Source organism: Schistocerca cancellata, chromosome 2 (genome assembly GCF_023864275.1).
Source record: "Schistocerca cancellata isolate TAMUIC-IGC-003103 chromosome 2, iqSchCanc2.1, whole genome shotgun sequence".
NCBI lineage: Eukaryota > Metazoa > Arthropoda > Insecta > Orthoptera > Acrididae > Schistocerca > Schistocerca cancellata.
In genome coordinates this window covers 148340149-148357982 of record NC_064627.1, presented here as the reverse complement: position 1 = coordinate 148357982, position 17834 = coordinate 148340149, and the positions used below count along the sequence as shown (strand labels likewise).

Here is a 17834-nt window from a genome sequence, read left to right as displayed (position 1 = left end):
CATACGTGTGTGAGAATGCTCATGTGACCACTCATATGAGCGTCATTGCATAAATGACACAGCATGTCCAACTTGTGTGGCAATTCTCCGAAACGCCTATCCTGCCATTCGGAATTGCACAATTTGACCACTTTTAGACTCGCTCAGTTGGCTGTAGGAAGCCCTAATGCGTCTGTGTGGCATGGTTGCCTACATGCTTCGCACGTTGAGCCTTTTAGCTGTGAGCGTTCCCTATTAAAGAACAGACGCAGTTGGTGCTCTGGTTGCTATGGTACTACGTCCTCTGCTGGCAGACGGCGTTGAAACCATTATCAGTACATCTGCTATCCCACAGGTGGCGTATGTCGTCATCGGGGGCTACTGCAACAAAGTACTGGTTGAACAAGAGCAACCTGCCTCTCACAGGAGTGGGGTGGGGGTGGTAAGGGGGTGATATAGAAGCATAAATCAGGACTGTCTACAGCACTTTCAGTCAAGTTGTTTATGTACGAGGTACACTCAATTTCTAAGGCGTACGATTTTTTTTCTAATTAACTACTCACCCGAAATCGATGAAACTGGCGTTACTTCCCGACGTAATCGCCCTGCAGACGTACACATTTTTCACAACGCTGACGCCATGATTCCATGGCAGCGGCGAAGGCTTCTTTAGGAGTCTGTTTTGACCACTGGAAAATCGCTGAGGCAATAGCAGCACGGCTGGTGAATGTGCGGCCACAGAGAGTGTCTTTCATTGTTGGAAGAAGCCAAAAGTCACTAGGAGCCAGGTCAGGTGAGTAGGGAGCATGAGGAATCACTTCAAAGTTGTTATCACGAAGAAACTGTTGCGTAACGTTAGCTCGATGTGCGGGTGCGTTGTCTTGGTGAAACAGCACACGCGCAGCCCTTCCCGGACGTTTTTGTGCAGTGCAGGAAGGAATTTGTTCTTCAAAACATTTTAGTAGGATGCACCTGTTACCGTAGTGTCCTTTGGAACGCAATGGGTAAGGATTACGCCCTCGCTGTCCCAGAACATGGACACCATCATTTTTTCAGCACTGGCGGTTACCCGAAATTTTTTTGGTGGCGGTGAATCTGTGTGCTTCCATTGAGCTGACTGGTGCTTGGTTTCTGGCTTGAAAAATGGCATCCACGTCTCATCCATTGTCACAATTGACGAAAAGAAAGTCCCATTCATGCTGTCGTTGCGCGTCAACCTTGCTTGGCAGTATGCCACACGGGCAGCCATGTGGTCGTCCGTCAGCATTCGTGGCACCCACCTGGATGACACTTTTCGCATTTTCAGGTCGTCATGCAGGATTGTGTGCACAGAACCCACAGAAATGCCAATTCTGGAGGCGATCTGTTCAACAGTCATTCGGCGATCCCCCAAAACAATTATCTCCACTTTCTCGATCATGTCGTCAGACCGGCTTGTGTGAGCCCGAGGTTGTTTCGGTTTGTTGTCACGCGATGTTCTGCCTTCATTAAACTGTCGCACCCACGAACGCACTTTCGACACATCCATAACTCCATCACCACATGTCTCCTTCAACTGTCGATGAATTTCAATTGGTTTCACACGACGCAAATTCAGAAAACGAATGATTGCACGCTGTTCAAGGAAGGATAACGTCGCCATTTTAAGTATTTAAAACAGTTCTCATTCTCGCCGCTGGCGGTAAAATTCCATCTGCCATACGGTGCTGCCATCTCTGGGACGTATTGACAATGAACACGGCCTCATTTTAAAACAATGCGCATGTTTCTATCTCTTTCCAGTCCGGACAAAAAAAATCGGAGGCCTTAGAACTTCAATGCACCTCGTACATAAATGATTATATGTATAAAAATATTGCGTGGGAAATATACCCCCACTTATTTGCATATACAAATATTCGACGACGATCAATACTAGTGTTGAGTCCATAGTTTTTGCGATGTCTAGGCTCATTGGTGACAGTCCTGCTGACATTTCGCCCCTAGCTTTGTGTGTGTGTGTGTGTGTGTATGTGTGTGTGTGTGTGTGTGTGTGTGTGTGTGTGTGTGTGGTTGGGGGGGGGGGGGTGAGGGGGGTGCCAAAACTGTTACAGATCAGTTCATCTCTGTGACGCCTTAAGCAGTTTCTACCAAAAGGTGCACACATATCATGCGCAACATGGAAAGAAAGGTGACATTTGATACATACATCCTACATTGTTTGTATAAAAGTGCTTTGGGAGTGAGACACCGCTAGAGATGGGGAGGGACGAGAAGGGGATGAGATGGAAAAATGTTCTAAAACGACCTGTTGATATTTCTTACCTGTAATTGGTTGGCTTGGAATACTTTTAAAAGTATGAAGTGCAATTTGTCTCTTACTTGTACGGTTCAGTGCGTGAACCAGGTCGCGAAAATGGACACTGTATTGAGCCAATAATTTTGTCATCGAGATTCGAGACAATAGCACATGGCTCACGGATGAATACCACAGATAAATTTAACACCCAATCGGGAGTCTATGGAGAGAATTAGACATATTTGTGTGCAGTATATGTGAAATAGACGTATGCGTGCTACGCCGTTGGTGAAAAGTTGGTAGTAAATATGTTAGGAGGTGATAGTGTAGAGTAATTCTAATAAAATATTCCATGTAACCTTTGTCCAGTATTTACTGTATACGGGGAGACAGCTGGTTACAGAGATAAGATTTTATTTCGCGTGCTGTTTCTTCGGTTGCCATTGGTTTATTTATCAATAGTCGTGACTATTTTGAAGTTAGTTTACGTGCCTGAATTTTTCTGCTTTGATTGTGATTGCGATTTTTTGGCGAATTCTTGTGTATCGCTTAAACATCATCTTACAGGGTCCTGTTATTTAGAAATTCTTCAAAACGAGCTTCCAGCCTTATTGGAAAAGGTTCCTCTGATTACAAAGGTGGGTATGTTCTTCCACCATGCATCGTTTAAACATCATCTTATAGGGTCCTGTTATTTAAAAATTCTCCAAAACGAACTTCGAGCGTTATTGGAAAAGGTTCCTTCGCTTACAAAGATGGGTATGTTCTTCCACAATGCACAATCTAATCGTCAGGTGACATCATCTAAACCAAATATTCTTCAGAGGATGCCTCTACAGAAATGATTAAGGTACCCAGTCCTCACTTCTTTTGGTCTTTACCTGTGGAGCTAGTTGAGAAGCGAAGTATGCAAAGAAGAAGTAAACAAAGAAACAAATTAATTGTTCGGATGATCAGTAGCGCTGATGTCACAGAAGAACGCTAAGGCGTCCTCTGTGTTGTCAAGATAATTCGAAATCGCCTTGAAGGCGGAATGGAGCAACTAACTAGCTGGAGACAATGAATTCCGTTTGTCCCGGTATGAATCTGAAGTGTGGTGTATTATTTATCTTCATATTGTTATATAGTTCTGTTTATGGAAGAGGTTAGACGGTATTATGACTGACTGCGTGCTCGTTTTCCCATCAAGTGGTCGGATCTCAGAGTCTTTTGAAGACACTTTGTTGCTACAGAGGGCTGGTACGGGTATAGGAGTAGTGAAATTATAATCTTGTCTCGCAAGTCAAAGTGAGGCTGGCGTCTCTTAATAAGATTTATAGTATATGAGAAGTGGTGCAGAGAATTAATCCGAGCCTCCAAACAAACGTTTCCCAATAAATCTATGGAGCGGTATGTCGCGTTATTTATCTCTCAAAGAGGAATCTATCGTCTCGCGTCACTATGGATGCTCCGAGGATGGACGAGAAAGAACATTTCAGATGATACACAAAGTACCGTCTGCCATAAATTATAAGGTGGCTTGCGGAGAATAGATGCAGACGTAGCTATACGTGATTTTTGGCTACCTTATGTATCTTAGAGTAACCGCAACTCTGTTGTAGTATATTAGAACTTGTGATTCTCAATATTTGATCAATAAGTTTTCTCCCTTATGAATGTAGGTCGTATTTGCAGGAAATGTGTACAAGGGGGCAGTATTCACCCGTGGGTCGCACAGTAACTATGTAAGTAGTTTGCTTCGAAAGTGCAGTAAACCTTTCTTCAATCCGCCATCCACTTTTACTGCACCTTATTTTGTATTTAAACTTAAATTCCTTTAAATTTCCATTGTTCTTTCTACATAAACGAATGCTATCTGATCACGCATTGTTTATTTGCAGATTTCTGGCGACTGTGTCTGTCTACGAAGAATTTAATAGCAACGAGAAATCGGTAAGTACTTTACAATGAGATATCGTTGCTGCTTACATTATTTCTGTCGCCGACAATATCGCCTTTGACCTCGTAAATTGACTGTGAATTGTTCCGTCTTCTTGACAGTAGTTAAACTTCTTCAAACTCACGAACGTGGCTATGTCGAATAGTTTACTCGACATTATACTACGAAACTCCACCTTTACGTTTAAAGTGCGCCATCTAGTATGAAAGTAACTTTCTGTCTTCGTGAATATTCTTTCATTGTAGAGCAAATTAGGTGAAATGAATTCTCATTGAAAAAACACAACAATGGTCCAAATGTGTGTGAATTCCTAAGGGAACAAACTGCTGAGGTCATCGGTCCCTAGACACTACTAAAAATAACTTATGCTAAGAACAACACACATACCCATACCCGAGGGAGGACTCTAACCTCCGGCGGGAGGGGCCGCACAATCCGTGACATGGGGCCCTAAACCGCGCGGCCACTCCGCGCGGCACCCCATTGCTGTAATATTGTACAATATTTATTATTTATTTCACAAACCAGTTTTCAGATATTAAGCATCATCAGGCACAAAGATATGTATGTGATGCAGTGACATTTTGCTGAAGCAAAGAACTAGTCGATCTATAACCTAACTCCATTTCCAGAGAGGAAAAACATTATTTAGGAATAAAACAAAAGGGATTAGTTCAGTGTAAATGCGACGTGATTATTTACTTATGATAAATATGTGGCGCAGTAACTAATTAACTATATACAAATTACAACAGTTGTTCGTAGGAGAAAATAAATTGAACAATAAACTTTGGTGACTCGATCCAAAGGTGTGACTGAACAAAATCATCTTGTCTTTAATATGTCCTAAATTACAAACAGATAAGAAATACTAGTGAAATAAAGCGGGTAAGTGAAGCAGGTGAGATTATGCAAAGTAATTTTTTTAACACAACAAGAGAAATTATAGTAATGAAAGAAAGGAAAATGGGACACGTGAGTAAGAGGGGTAATTTACAACATGGCCTGAGTAGTATCTGCAGTTGTAAGTGGCGAGTAAGGGAACTGTGGTTATTCAGCACTAAGCTTGGGTTGATAGATAAGTGTTTATTAATTCTCAGTTTATCAACATAGTTCATTGATGGATTGCGTCATATATGGTTTAAGTCAGGAGACAATGTGAAAACTGATTGCTCATATACAGTGAGGATATCAGCAACTTTAAATGTTTCAAATATTTCTTTGGTAGCGCACTAAGTGCATCATTTAAAATTTTTCATGTACTAGCGTAGGAAGAGGAGCTGCGAACACTGGGAACGTAAACACCGACCAAGTAGTGGCCAGAGCACCTCGTGGAGAACAGATAAGAAGACGCCAAAGTCGTCATATGCCAGACACAGTCTTCCATAGAACACAACAAGAGAAATCACGACAATAGCCGACTGGCTCGCAACGATTAGATTAAAAAAAAATGGTTCAATTGGCTCTTAGCACTATGGGAGTTCACATATGAGGTCATCAGTCCCCTAGAACTTAGAACTACTTAAACCTAACTAACCTAAGGACATGACACACATCCATGCCCGAGGCAGGACTGGAATCTGCGACAGTATCGGTCGTACGGTTCCAGACTGAAGCGCCTAGAACCGCTCGGCCACATCGGCCGGCTATTAGCTTCAAGCAGGTCTTATTGACTTCGGTGATTCCCCACGAAGGGGTGGACTAGCAGCGCCTCTAACCGCTCTTCAACCAAAGGTTTTGCACATTTAATATAGGTTTTAAAATATATAAAAAGCAGATGAAAATAAATAAAGTGTTTTTAAATAGACTTTGGTGGATAATTTTTAAATTTCTAGGTGAATTATATTACAGTTAAAATATGATGACTATAATGCTACTTCGATATAATATAATAATGGTGCTGGTGGTGAATGAAAATCATCATGTTCGTCGTAGATTACACTGTTTGGAGATGATGCTATCATTTACCGTCTAGTAATGTCATTAGAAGATCCACGCTAGTTGCAAAATCACTTAGATACGATATCTGTGTGGAATGAAAAGTGGCAACTGCTTCTAAACAATGGAAAGAATGATGTCATCCACATGATTACTAAAGGAAATCATTATTTCGGTTACAAAATAAGTCACACAATATAAAGGCTGTCAATTCAGCTCACTACCTAGGAATTACAAATACGAACAACTTAAGTTGGAACGATAACATAAATAACATTGCGGAGAAGCCAAACCAAAGACTTTTATTGTTACAATATTTAGAAGAACCAGTAGTTCTACTAAAGAGGCCGCCGACACTACGCTTGTCCGTCGTCTGCTTCTTCTGCAGTATGGGATCCTCACCAGATAAGATTGATGGAGGACAACGAAATGTTCAAAGAGGGGCAGCTAGTTTTGTTTCATCGTGAAATAGGGGAGAGAGACAGTCGCGTATATGATACGCGATTTGGGTGACTATATTTTAATAAAGCGGCAACGGCCTTGCCGCAGTGGATACACCGGTTCCCGTGAGATCGCCGAAGTTAAGCGCTGTCGGGTGTGGTCGGCACTTGGATGGGTGACCATCCAGGCCGCCATGTGCTGTTGCATTTTTCGGGGTGCACTCAGCCTCGTGATGCCAGTTGAGGAGTTACTCGACCGAATAGTAGCGGTTTCGGTCAAGAATACCATCATAACGACCGGGAGAGCGGTGTGCTGACCCCACGCCCCTTCTATCCACATCCTCCACTGAGAATGACACGGCGGTCGGACGGTCCTGATAGGCCACTCGTGGCCTGAAGACGGAATGCTTATTATTATTATATTTTAATAAAGTAAGAGAGAACGGAACTCGCACTGAAATATTTAAGTGTTCGATGTTAAGTGTGAATTGCAAAGCAGTCATGCAGTTGTAGATGCCGGTGGAATGCGAGTGGCTATGGACGCTTGTGGATTTGAAAACAGCTATCAAAAATCGTTAAGGGGGAGGGAGGAAAGTGAAAACATTCTGTGAGATGGGGTGTTGCGACTAGAGTTGGAAAGGAGGGTGTGTTTCTGGACGGATTTAATCTCTGGGTAATGGAATTTCCGGCGGGAAAGAAAGGATAAGTGATGAATGTGTATGGAAGATGGGATACGGATGTAGTGGCGCAGCAGGGTACCTGGATTGGAGATTGGTCGATACGATATTGGGTGCCAGGTGAGTGTTGCATTTATTGTAAAGGATCTGAAGATGTTCCAAGAAGGGAAGAAAGTTTGGGAAGTAGATGAGTTGGTATAGAACGCGAGTTGGGGAAAGTAGGCGGATGTGGAAGGCGAGGTTGAGTTAATGTCTTTCCACGATTTCTGGGACTTGTATACTTTTGGGGTGGCAGAGATCCAGGCAATATTGGCATATGTTAGGATAAGGGATTTTTACGTGAGGATAATAGTGAAATGGTGTAGACCCGTTGTAGGAAAGCAGCCTACTCACGCCATATAGAATTCATATGCTTTCCATTGTGTGTCAGCCTAGCCCGCTGTAACTATCTATGACGTCACAAATGTTGCGCAATACCTTAAAAATAAAGTAAATAATCTGAAAAGTTAATAGCATGTGAGGAGTGATGCTAAAATAATAATGTGTTAAGCTTCAGTTTCGTAACTTAAACAGCTTTCGAAATTTGTACATTTTACATAAAAACCATCGGTGCAACAGGAAGGAGCTAGAAACTTCGAAATTTATGTTCAGATTCCTTTTTCATTGTAATTTAATGGAAACAGCATGCTGGATCTCACAAAGTAATATTTTGATTGAAATTCATGATTTTCTGTTTTTGTGTCCTAAAAGTTCGGAAGCAAGATAGATGAAGTAAGTGATTAGATAAAGCTAGAATGTTTAGATTTAGGTAGAACTGAGATACGCTATAATAACAAAGATGTGAGAAGTTTCAAAGAGGTAGCTATAAAACTATAGCTTTAACGTCTCTCCAAACGGCAAGTTCAGGGCTCATCTATTGTGTGTAGTGCAATCAAAATAATTCTCTTGCCAAAAGTATTTAATCTAGCCACATTAGAATTTTATTATAGATACTTACTTGTGTGCTGATTGCACAATTAAATCGAGAGCTTCACTGACCTTCGGCGAATGAAGCAATTAATTATTTAGTAACTTGAAGTGGTGTTTTACTAGCCTGAGCGGCTGGTCAGTAAGGCAAATCTTGTCGGCTGCGCCGGCCGTGGTGACCGAGCGGTTCTAGGCGCTACAGTCTGGAACCGCGAAACCACTACGGTCGCGGTCGCAGGTTCGAATCCTGCCTCGGGCATGGATGTGTGTGATGTCTTAGGTTAGTTAGGTATAAGTAGTTCTAAGTTCTAGGGGTCTGATGACCTCAGAAGTTAAGTCCTATAGTGCTCAGAGCCATTTGAACCATTTTGTCGGCTGCTCCTTCGGCTATATAAATAGAGCGTGCGAGCTAGAGCAAGGCCCCAGTTCTCTTCTAGATTCGTATCAGCGCGCACTCCATGTCGGAAGCCGCGTCGCATTTGTGCAGTTGCCAGGAAGAGCTCAAAAATGGCTCTGAGCACTATGGGACTTAACATCTATGGTCATCAGTCCCCTAGGAAGAGCCTTGGATGCCATATTATGTAACTCGGCATGTACGTAACAATGAGTTCCCATTGGGGTAAAGAGTTAACAATGGGACGAATCCAGTGGTTTATTCTGTTTGCATATGTCGTATTTTCAAGTGTTGTCGCAGGACAGACTTTCTACCATTACTAGCGTGGCGTTTGATGCGTATTAACATCAAGTTTTGGCGAGCATTCACTTTGAACATTTACATCGATAACGATTATTGAACAGTTTCGTTATATAGGGATAATAGGATCTGCGCAATAGACTCTGAACAGCTCTGATAGTACAATAGCTGATATGGGTGATCATTTGTCTGGAATTTTACGCTTTATCATTTTCAGAATATAGTGAAAATTGTTATAGGAAGCTGCATTTTCTATGAATCCCAGACATCATCCTAAATCCTCAGAGTAATGAACTTCAATAATCAATAGTTTTAATTCTCCAACAGAGTGGGCACAGTGAACTCTAATTACAGGTTTCACGTTTTTGCTAATCACTTTCTGGTTGCCAACATTGTAGTTAGAGAGCCTGTGTTGAGAACGGCAACAAATAATGCAATAGAAATAATTTTTTATTTTCCACCTGCTGCCCCACTGCCAGGTGGGGTCTGTAAGTAGTCTTAGTAGGTTTTGGACTTTTGCTGGATCCTAAGGATGTGTGCAGTCCACGTTTTTTTTCTGACAAGGGTTCGTCATAAATACTTTACTCTGTTAGTCATAGGGATCGGTTGAATGTAGATGGAGAGATGGGAATCTGTCGTACCGAAATGTGCGGCCAAAGATGATGGCAGGTCTTTCCTGTGGGTTTACTTGAAGTTACACATATTACACCACTCGACCAGGCGACTGAAGTGGCGCTGGAGTGAGGAATGGGAGATTGGAAGGTCGGTGAATGGCTATGTAGGCGGTGTAGTCAGCTTATTGCAGGAGGTGGTAGGAGTGGTTGTCTGGGAATGTCTACAGTGTACAGGATATAAGGGAGGTGGTAAATATCAGTCTTGACGCACACTTGCAATGAGCTGAGTAGTTGATTGTGCTGTATGCAGGATGACGATTAAGAAAGGATGATTTAGGACGAATGTCAAATGAAAGTGCATACGTTCGTAGCTTGAAGAGAAATCTAGTATGCGATACCTGGTCAAAGCCATTTGGGTATCGAGGGGCGCAAATATGGCGGATTCCTGTTTATTGAGTTAATGGGAGATTAAGTGGGTAAGGTAAAGAAGTTGGTCGTGAGGGTGGAATGATTTGGACGAAAGCCACATTGGGTGTTGCAGATTAGTAGGTGGGTTTCAAGGTTCAGACTGATATGTTGGATAAGAAAGGTTTCAAGGATTTTGCTGAAAACTGAGAGCTCCCTAGGATGAGATTTCAGTAAGGGCAGGACTTGAGGTGTTTTCCACTGTTCTGGGTAGTCTCTTGTGTGTGGAATGGACGGTCTTGTAAAGAATGGCAGTCATTTCGTGGCATGCTCTGGGACAGTCCTTGAGTTTGCAGTAGGCAACTACGAGCATTGCTTCGCTCTTTAGCGAGTGTTTTTTTATGTCTTAGGCTGTTCATGGCGTTTGTGTAAGTGCTGGAAGTTTGGTGAGAGAGACAAGACAACTATGTTTACATGATCATACGCAGAGGGATCCATCAAGTAATCAAAGTTGGGAACATGTGGGATGGTGAATGTATTCCAGGCAGGATGCGAAGTAATTAGCATTGATGAGTCTGTTTCTGTATGAGACATGATACAAGTGAATGGTGATATAGAACGTATACAAAGAAGATCAGTCCAGACGGTCACTGGTTTGTTTGTCTAACAGCAGAGGTCACAGAACCTGGCAGACAATAGACGGTAACCGTCCCGGGAAGTTTCAAAAACCAGTATCAAGTGAGGTACTACAGCCCTTGTACGTGTCGCACCCGCAGGGAATGTGGAGATAAAACTACACAACGCACAGCAGTCATTTCTCCCACGTGCCATAGGCGAGTGGGACCGTGAGAAGTACACTCTGCCGTGCAGTTCATAGAGATCTGCAGAGTATGTATGTCAAACTTCAGTGACAGACGTTACAAGACAGGCGTTGAGAATCACAGTGTGGCTCACTTTTAAATTCTGAGAGCTCGCGTTCCTAGAAGAGTCGATCAACGTAGTATGTCCTCCTAAATACAGGGTGGTAAGAAAGGTTGTAAGGGTTTTCCATGGTAGGATGTGCAGAGAAATAATTGTTAAGAAAAAAATAAGACACATTACCGTCTCCAAGCTAATTGGCATTGAAGTTGGCCAATCAGACCTTTGGGCACACAAATTCAAGTGGCCCATCAGAGACGGTGTCATCAAAGGTGTTCATCGTTTGGTTTCCTAAAACAGAACAAGAAAGCAACACAAAAATTGAACGTGGGGTGATAGTAAGGATCTAAACCGAGCCAAAGGCTGAGCAGTCTCATGCGCTGTCATCTAAATAAGGACAACAACTGACAGTAATTGTATCAGTTTTTGTGTGTCCATACTTTTGACTGGAGGTCTTGGGGATCACGGCCATTCACTATTGTAAGAAACTGAACCGCATACAGCCGCCCTTATGGTCTTATTTATTATGTAGCTACCAGTTTGGCCGCTTCAGTGCGCCATCTTGAGGCCATAGTTGATGCTGAAGGGCTTATCACGATCCATATATACACTGAGTCAGTGGCCAACATAACTGACTTACGCAGACTACCGGTGGTTGGAGTGCTGACACCACAGATGCTCTGCGTAACCCAGTTACGTTCGCCACTGATGCAGTGTATATATGGATCGTGGTAATCCCTTCAGCATTAATTACGTCCTGAAGATAACCGATTGAAGTGCCGAAACTGGTAGCTAAATAAGACCATAAGGACGGCTGCAGGCGTTTCATTTCCTACAGTAATTGTATCAGTCGGGCTTCTTGAATTTACACGCCCAATGGCGTGATTGGCTAACTCCAGTGCTAATTAACTCGAACACAGCGCAACGTATCGAATCTTTTTCTTAACAGTCACCTCTCTTACAGGCTTTTTGACTGTTTCTGACCACCATGTTTCGCGAAAAACCATGAAGGCAAAATTAGAGAGATTTGATCAGACTCATCAGGTCATTTGCAGCGGATGCAGCAGCTAAGAGCCAACATAACCCACTGGAATACTTTGGCGATGGGCGGTGAAAACAAAAGCAGTATTTAACCCTCTGAGACCCACTGCCTACAATTGTATATATTAATGTTCGCTGTGCCCTAGCTGCAACATAAATATTTTTCCTCAATGAAAATCTCATGTACACAATGTCACCATGCACAAGTATTGCCAGGTGTTGGGCGTAACTATAAAAGTATCAACAACTGACTGAAGCAGTACGCAGCAGCTTGTGGGCGCCAAAATACACGCAAGTGGTTGGTTAGTTATATTCCACTGTATAATTGAATTATTATTGTTATTTTTCATGGTAATTTTGATTGATGTTTATTTATTACAACAGTGAATATTTCAAAACTAATTGTTTTAGTCCTTAAAAAGAAGCCAAGTGTACAAAGGATATTTTAAAAACGGCCACATGTATGTATATAAATTTTGCATCTAAAATCATTAAAAAATCACCTAAGGGCATAAAAAGGAATTTTCCTTCCTCCAGAAAAAATTCAGGTCTGAAGCGTAAAAGAAACGGACATTTGCGAGTATCTTGCGGTAACGTAAACGATTTCCTTAGAAACACGACACACATGCTGTATTACACACATCTGCACTGCAGTATTGCTGTTCTCAGTACAGTACGGCTACAAAGGTAAACGGGGCAACAAACTAAACGATGTACTCTGTAACGAGCCCCAAATATGCAGCAACCAAGCGACATCCGAAAGTTTGTCAGTGGAGATGGGATTTGTTTTGCATGTTTTTAACTAAACACCATACCACAATCAAATTACTCACAAAGGTAGTTGATGATCTGAAATATATCACACAGTATAGACAACCGTAAGGCCACAGGGTACGAACTGACAGCAAAGCATTTGATACAGTCAGCTTGCTGTTGAGAGAAATGCGACAGCTAAAATATTTCGATGATACAGTGAAGAGGCAACATGTTGTCTGTGGGAATGAAAATTCTCTCAGGAATGCCACAGAAGTCAGTTGTGGATCCACTGTTGTCCTCCTTTTACGTTAATGACATCTCATAAATTCCCTCCTCCCCTAAATATCATTTCTATGCTGTTAACCTCCAGTTTACTCAAGTCTCAGGCCAGAAGGTATCTAACATCATCCAGATGAACGGCGATCTGTTTCAGTTTTCAGTTCGTCACAAAATCTGGGACCTGAACTAAATGCAGAGAGGTCCCAAATAATTTTAGTATTTCATCAGAAGTGAATAAGTTTTGAATTCTATGAGTAATTGCCTCTTATTTTTCGACGGTATTCCACTACCGTATCATAAAACTGCGAAGAATTTGGCTTGCAATTTTGAATGCTCATCCCAAATACAGAAAATACTGCAGGCACGTGCAAGAAGGTTTACATTTCACTCTACACTGACCGGAAGTTTCGGAATATATTCCCAAAGATGTGAATCGTAATCGTGTGAATCCACTGACATCCACTGACAGTATCAATACCTGTCGGGTTTGAAACCGGTTGTCATCGACAAACCGTGACACTAGTCTCCAGTCCTTGTCGGTTAGTATCTTCACTAGTAAACCCCCCTGAATTCATTCAATAAAGAATCGAACTCCCATATATATGGCGTTAAAAAGTGTCGAATATTTTGAGATTTTGTAATAACTATCAGAACACGAACAGACGCCCAGTAAATATGGGATCTAAACTGCATGCCTTAAGAGCTATGAGCGCTTGTTCATCTTCGCTATTGTGAAACACATCTCTTCTATTGAACAAGTCCGTAGCTTTTAAGATATGCATTGAACACCCCATGTTTATTGGCTATTTTTTCTTGTTGTGATCCGTACTACCACCTCCCAATATACGGAAAACAAAGAGCTTGCAGTGGAAGAAGTATCGAATAGAACAAGTGCTCATGACTCTTAAGGAATGATTGTTATAGCCCTTGTTTGTTATACTTTTTTTTGTTTCGATGGTTACTGCCACCTCTAATAATAGGCTACACTTTAATCTATTTAAGGCCCTGTGTAAAATAGCTTCAAATCCCACATTACTTTATGCATGAGCTAATGCCTTAAATATTTGTCGTTAGGTATGTAAGCGAGAAAACGTTTAGAAAAGGTTTAAAATTATGTTTGTAATTTTTTGAAACTCGCTAACATCCAAACCTCCCGATGTCAGACACTCAGATCAGTACCAAACGTTGTATGTAGATACAGTCTCAACCAAAACTCCGATTTAGTTCGTCCTGTATGCTGTCGTTCAGCAGAACTGGCGTAAACGTTAATTAAAAGTAACACCAGAACTACGGAGCATGAAAAGCATATCTGGTAATCAGTAATATTAATGGATTCCGTGCGTAAGTTGGCAGAGCCTTTGATCGTCGTACCTAGGGTATGTGATCCAAATCACACTAACGACAATTGTTTTTAACTGTTTATGCGTGAAACTGTTGTATGGGAGAATATTTTCCTGACATGTAAAAAGACTTTTCGGAGTTTGCAGAAATGTGCTTTTGCCAGTCTGCTTTCGCTTCTTTAGTTGAAAGTAGTAAACCTATAGAGAACATTTGTATAGATAGGCGTGGTGTTCTGTCGGTCATAAGCGACAGAACAGACACGAGTCGTGATATAGCAGGTAGTGCATTTGTAGTTTCACAGAATAAACGTAAACAATGGGTCAACAGAATAAAAAAACAACTGTATCGCAAGTGTGGAAGCATTAATAATAGTAATAATAATAATAGTAATAATAATAATTGACTGCAGATACAAGTATAGTTTATAGGTTTGCTACTTTCAACTAACGAAACGAATGCAGACTGCCAAAAGATCGTTTCAACAAACTGCGAAAAGTCTTTTTGCAAGCCAGGAAAATTTTGTCCCATGTAACTGTTTCACGCCTAAACAGTTGATGGGGTTTGAACCCGGGACTTTAGGTACGACGATCGAAAGATCTACTAACTCATCCATGTAGACCATGGGTGTAGGAGATTCCCACATAGATATGTTTTTCCTGTGCTCCGTAGTTCTGGTGTTACTTTTAATTAACGTTTACGCCCATTCTGCTGGAGGAAAGCACATAGTATGAACTAAATTGGTGTTTTGGTTGATACTCTAACGACATGCTACATTTGATCCAGATCTGAGTGTCTAACATCTGGAGGTTTGGGTTAAGTGCTCATATATCAAACAGTGGATGAGTATAGTCCGGGTAATTTATGCTCTGTTTTAAGCAAAAGTATTTTTCAAAGTTTATGCCGTCATATCCCTAAACTGTGTGTTGTACAATGTATTATTTTTCAGCTACCTTCAGTAATTTATCTCGCTACTACCTGCAAAATGTTTTACGAATAGAGTTAACGGCAAAGAAGAAATAAATTAAAACATCAAACCTGATGCTGTACTTATGCTGCATGAACAGCTAAAGTGTATTAAGCAATAAAATTTTTCCTTTCATCGTTTTGCGGAGGGCGCAGCTAGAAAAAGTTTCGTGAAGGTTTGAGATTATGTGTGAGTTTTGTTACACGTCACTTAGTTTCAAATACTGGTTGAATATAGTCCGAATAATTTGCGCGCTGTTAGTTACGCTGCCTCAAGAAGTTCACACTGTTATAGTCTATAGGTGTTTTGTGTTTTCTATCTTCATGTCCGACTGAAGAAATGCGTTGATGCCATACAACCGACTCGCACATTCACACCATTTCATCGTAACGATTTCCGTCAGCGGTGGAGTATCACACGGTCGCCCTGGTACCGTCTAGAACTCTCCAGAGCGACCAGTGACTAATGGGGTGACTAACATTTTGTCTGGTCGTCTTCTTATACTTATCACAAACGAATTTCACCTGCATTTTTTATCCTATAACTGTTTCCACCATTTTGTTGGTACCTAAGCGTTTTTTCGCTTTGATTCTTTACTAGCTATAAGACATGGTGACCCAGAAGTTTGTTAAGATCTGAAAATGCACAAATTCACCTAATAATGTATGCAGAGACGTGAAAAGTGATAGACGTGCCTGAAAAGTCTTGAGGTTATATTGAAACCAAAACCGAGTCCAAAAACCGGCCAGCAGATGGCGCTGGACAGCAACACGTGATTAACGGCGCATGAAAATCGTATATAAAATGAACTGTAGTGAGAGAGGGAGTCCCATCCATAACACAGATTCCTACACCTTTGTCCCCTCCGCCGGTGTGCCCCAAGGCTCCGTCCTCTCCCCCCTTCTGTACCTTTTGTACACGGCGGACATGCCGCCGCCGTCACCCCCCGTCCACCTTCTCCAGTTTGCCGATGACACCGCCTTCCTTGCCCTTGCCCCCACCCTGCAGCGCTCCCAACACCTTCTCCAATCCCATCTTGGCCGGTTCACCGCTTGGTGCAACCAGTGGTTGCTCAAGGTCCATCCCTCCAAAACCCAGGCGATCATTGTGACGGTGAACACTGAACACTAAACATGACGGCACACACGAGACACTGATGGCGGTGATCTCCGGCGCGCGAATGTCCACTTGGCGTGTGCGAGTCCGGGGACCTGCCATCTATGGCCGTCCTATCGCCCTCACCCCCATCCTTAAGTACCTTGGCGTCACCCTCGACCGTCGACTCTCCTGGACCCCCCACCTCCGGACAATCCAAGCCAAGGCACACTCCCGACTCAGTCTCCTCAAGCTCCTCTCCGGCTGTACGTGGGGTCTGGACCCCTCCACCATCCTCCACACCTATAAATCCCTCATCCGCCCTATCCTTTGTTATGCCCATCCGGCTTGGATCTCGGCCCCCCCCCCCCCTACCTTTTATAAATCCCTCCAAATCCTTGAACGTCATGCTCTCCGCCTCGCCTATCGCATCTGTCTCCCCTCCCCCACGCGGATCCTGTACGATCTCATCCCCTTACCCCACCTCCTCCTTTTCTTTGAAAGGATACAGATCCTGTACACCTCCCGTAAACTCGATCCTCCTCACCCACTCGTTTCCCCGATCCTCTCCCACCCCTCTGCCGCGCCTGTATTCCCACGTCCCACCCGGTCTCCATCTCTCCACCCTCCTTACCCTCTCCCAAGGTGCCTTCCGCCAGCTCCCTCTCCCTGATGATGCCCTCCTCCCCTCCATCTACCCCTCCTACCAACTTTGATCCTCCCACCCTCCTCCTGTGCTTGCTCCTCTGGGCACCCTCCCTCCCTTCTCTCCCTTTTCCCTCCCTCCTCCATTTCTCCTCGCTCCTCCCCCGGTCTTCCCCTCTCCTGTCCCTCTCCTCCTGCCCCCGTATCCTCAGCCATTGGCATCCTTGTTCTCCCCTCTCCCCCACCTCACCCTTGTTTCCCTCTTGGCAGGTCCCCGGACTCGCACACGCTAAGTGGACATTCGCGCGCCGGAGATCACCGCCATCAGTGTCTCGTGTGTGCTGTCATGTTTAGTGTTCAGTGTTCACCGTCACACTCCATCGTTCACCAGTGCCATCGTCTTCTTCAGTGTTTGTGTGTCGTATCAACAGTTTGCAGTGTGGATTATCGTCGAGTGTGAACGGCTCCGTGTTTATCTTTATGTGTCTCCTGTTTTATTGCCCACCGTTCTGTAACTTATGTGTCTTCTCAGTGTTTTTTTCTCATTGTGTATCCTAGGGCTGAAGAGCAGCGTAGAATGCTGCTGACAGCCTGCCTGTTGTACAGGTTTAAAATAACAATAAAGAAAAAAAAAGAGAGGGAGTCAGGTGCTCCAGCAGTAGCGGTGTGTTGACTTTACCAGAATAGGCACTGTTAGTGAAGTTTTAATATCAGACTGCAGAATCTGTACTGCGGGTTTACGACCTTATCGCCGTAAGAAGGGTATTGGAATGGGTAATAGCCCTGTAACAAGTGTTGCTGTGAAGAAAATGATCACGAAGTTCGAAGCCATGTGTTGTTTAGACTGTCGAACCGTACTGGGCGT

The 17834-nt window shown here is 43.0% G+C and overlaps 1 protein-coding gene and 1 pseudogene across 5 annotated transcripts in view; both read left to right on the top strand.

Moving 5' to 3' along the window:
* Positions 1–17834, top strand: part of LOC126161441 (prolyl 4-hydroxylase subunit alpha-1) — an 806800-nt gene that overhangs the window by 347070 nt on the left and 441896 nt on the right. For all 5 annotated transcript variants that reach the window (XM_049917255.1, XM_049917251.1, XM_049917252.1 and 2 more), the window contains one exon: positions 4138–4189. Coding sequence is in view for 2 of the 5 variants with exons in the window: in XM_049917248.1 (XP_049773205.1) it covers positions 4138–4189 (52 nt within the window). In the remaining 3 variants the exon portion in view is untranslated. The remainder of the gene's footprint in view (positions 1–4137; positions 4190–17834) is intronic.
* On the top strand, positions 6665–6782 carry LOC126163700 (5S ribosomal RNA; annotated as a pseudogene).